Below are 1871 nucleotides of genomic sequence, written 5' to 3'. Positions count from 1 at the left end.
TGATTACCAAGATCGTCCCATCTTTCTTAAAGTAAATAGAAAATATTACATGTATTTTGAGGTTAAACTTTACATATATAGTCCTAAACTTATTTTAGTATGTTTCTATTTATTTTTCTTTGGAAAAAGGTAATAACTCTCGGCCACTGCATCGAGTGATGCACACAACCATATATTATTTGTTAGGATGTGGCTAGATCTAAGTCAAATGACATAACATATACGAAAGGAAAAAGAAAAAAATGCATGAATGTCAATATAAAATCTTATGAATATAGTATCAACTGGGACATAATCAAGTTTCAGTTGACTGAGATTTAAAAAGAGTGTATTGGTTATTTAACGATACCAACCAAAGCCTGGCACCCATGAAACAACTTACATAAATATAAAGTCAGAGGTCATCAAAATGGATCGTCCATGATGTACCACAAACCCTAAGACAAAAGACCAAATGAAACGAAACTATGCCGATGTTTATGAATCCAACGAAAAGTCATGAGAAGCTGATGTTAATTAAGGCTTTGATCGCTTGGTACAGGCTGAACAATAAGCTGCAGTTCACCGAACTACTTTACAGTGTCCACGTTCTCTGTAACTTAATATAAGACGTTACAGAGATAACACTTCGATCCATAATAAGTGCCATAGGTTTGAATTAAGATTGAACTAACTTTAATTCAAAATTGCGCCATCGGAGGGAGTATGTGCCCACCTTGACCAATCAATTAACCACACGCATATGAAACAGGGCGCATGCTGATCGGAGTGGCAACGTTGGCGAGAGGTGCTTCATTAGGTAAGGCACACAGGCATGTAATGCATATGCAGCTACCTAGGCGCCGGTGTAGATGTGGACTTCGAACCCGAGGATGATGATGGCGAAGATGGTGAAGAAGACAAGGGTGTGGACGAAGATGGACTTGCCGGTGGTGCGGAGGCCGCCGAAGTCGACCCTCCCATACGTCCCCGGCAGCTCGAACAGCAGCCCCGGCGAGAGCACCACGAACAACACCACCCCTACCACCACAGGGGCCCAGTCCATCATCTACAGTGTACACTCTTGCTGCGGCAGTGCAGTCCTGCTGGCCACTGTGTCTTACCGGCTGCCTCGGCTGCTGATGGTGGAAGATGTGTTTGTGTTGATGAGAAGGATGAGCGCAAAGGAATGTGGAAAGGAAAAGGGAGGGAGGAATTAATGGCCAAGGAGACATGCACAGCTGCTCTGATGCTGAAAGAAGAAAAAAGGATTCGGATGCCGTCGGATGAGGGTATATCATTGTGGTGTGCTTTTTTGATTTGGACGTAAAATCAAAAGCCAATCAACTGCGAAGCCAACTATTAGAAATCATGGGGGGTTGATGACTATTTTGAAGCCAGAGACACTCACGAACTTGGCACCACGCACCCTTATGCCTTTTTCTGTATTTCTTCACACACTCAATGAACTGATTTACATGGGCTTAAATAGAGCAGCCAACACACGCACTAGCTAGCATGCAAACACACCGGTCAAGCCACTAACGGCTTGACCCACTAATCTCTCCACTAACTGCTCACACGTACAGACTTTGAGTCACTCCCAAGTTTCTGCAGATGGATAAGCCCTCACTTGGTGCATGCCGCAACTGCCTGCTCCCGCTTCTTTCTCCATCTCTGATCTGCTACACAACTCGGCCGGCCGGACTCCTCACAGACTGACACATGCAGCTAACTAATCACAACCCATTTAGCTTTGCATCGTGCACGTGAACACAACTCTACGTGCACAGGCTACCGCAGTTTCAACTACATGGATGAACTGGAAATAAACATGACACACACACACCTAAACAACAATGATTAACACCAACAATCACCCCCTTAACCTT

At 44.3% G+C, this 1871-nt stretch overlaps 1 protein-coding gene across 1 annotated transcript; it reads right to left on the bottom strand.

Annotated features, from left to right (window-relative positions):
* Positions 1-549: 549 nt before the first annotated feature.
* Positions 550-1559, bottom strand: LOC123041337 (uncharacterized). Its single transcript, XM_044463973.1, has one exon. It carries the CDS (start codon positions 1046-1048, stop codon positions 836-838), a length of 213 nt encoding a protein of 70 aa, XP_044319908.1. The 5' UTR covers positions 1049-1559; the 3' UTR covers positions 550-835.
* Positions 1560-1871: the final 312 nt, after the last annotated feature.

This window comes from Triticum aestivum, chromosome 2B (genome assembly GCF_018294505.1).
Source record: "Triticum aestivum cultivar Chinese Spring chromosome 2B, IWGSC CS RefSeq v2.1, whole genome shotgun sequence".
Classification (NCBI taxonomy): Eukaryota; Viridiplantae; Streptophyta; class Magnoliopsida; order Poales; family Poaceae; genus Triticum; species Triticum aestivum.
Note: the sequence above shows the minus strand (reverse complement) of the source record. Positions and strands in the feature narration are given on the sequence as shown.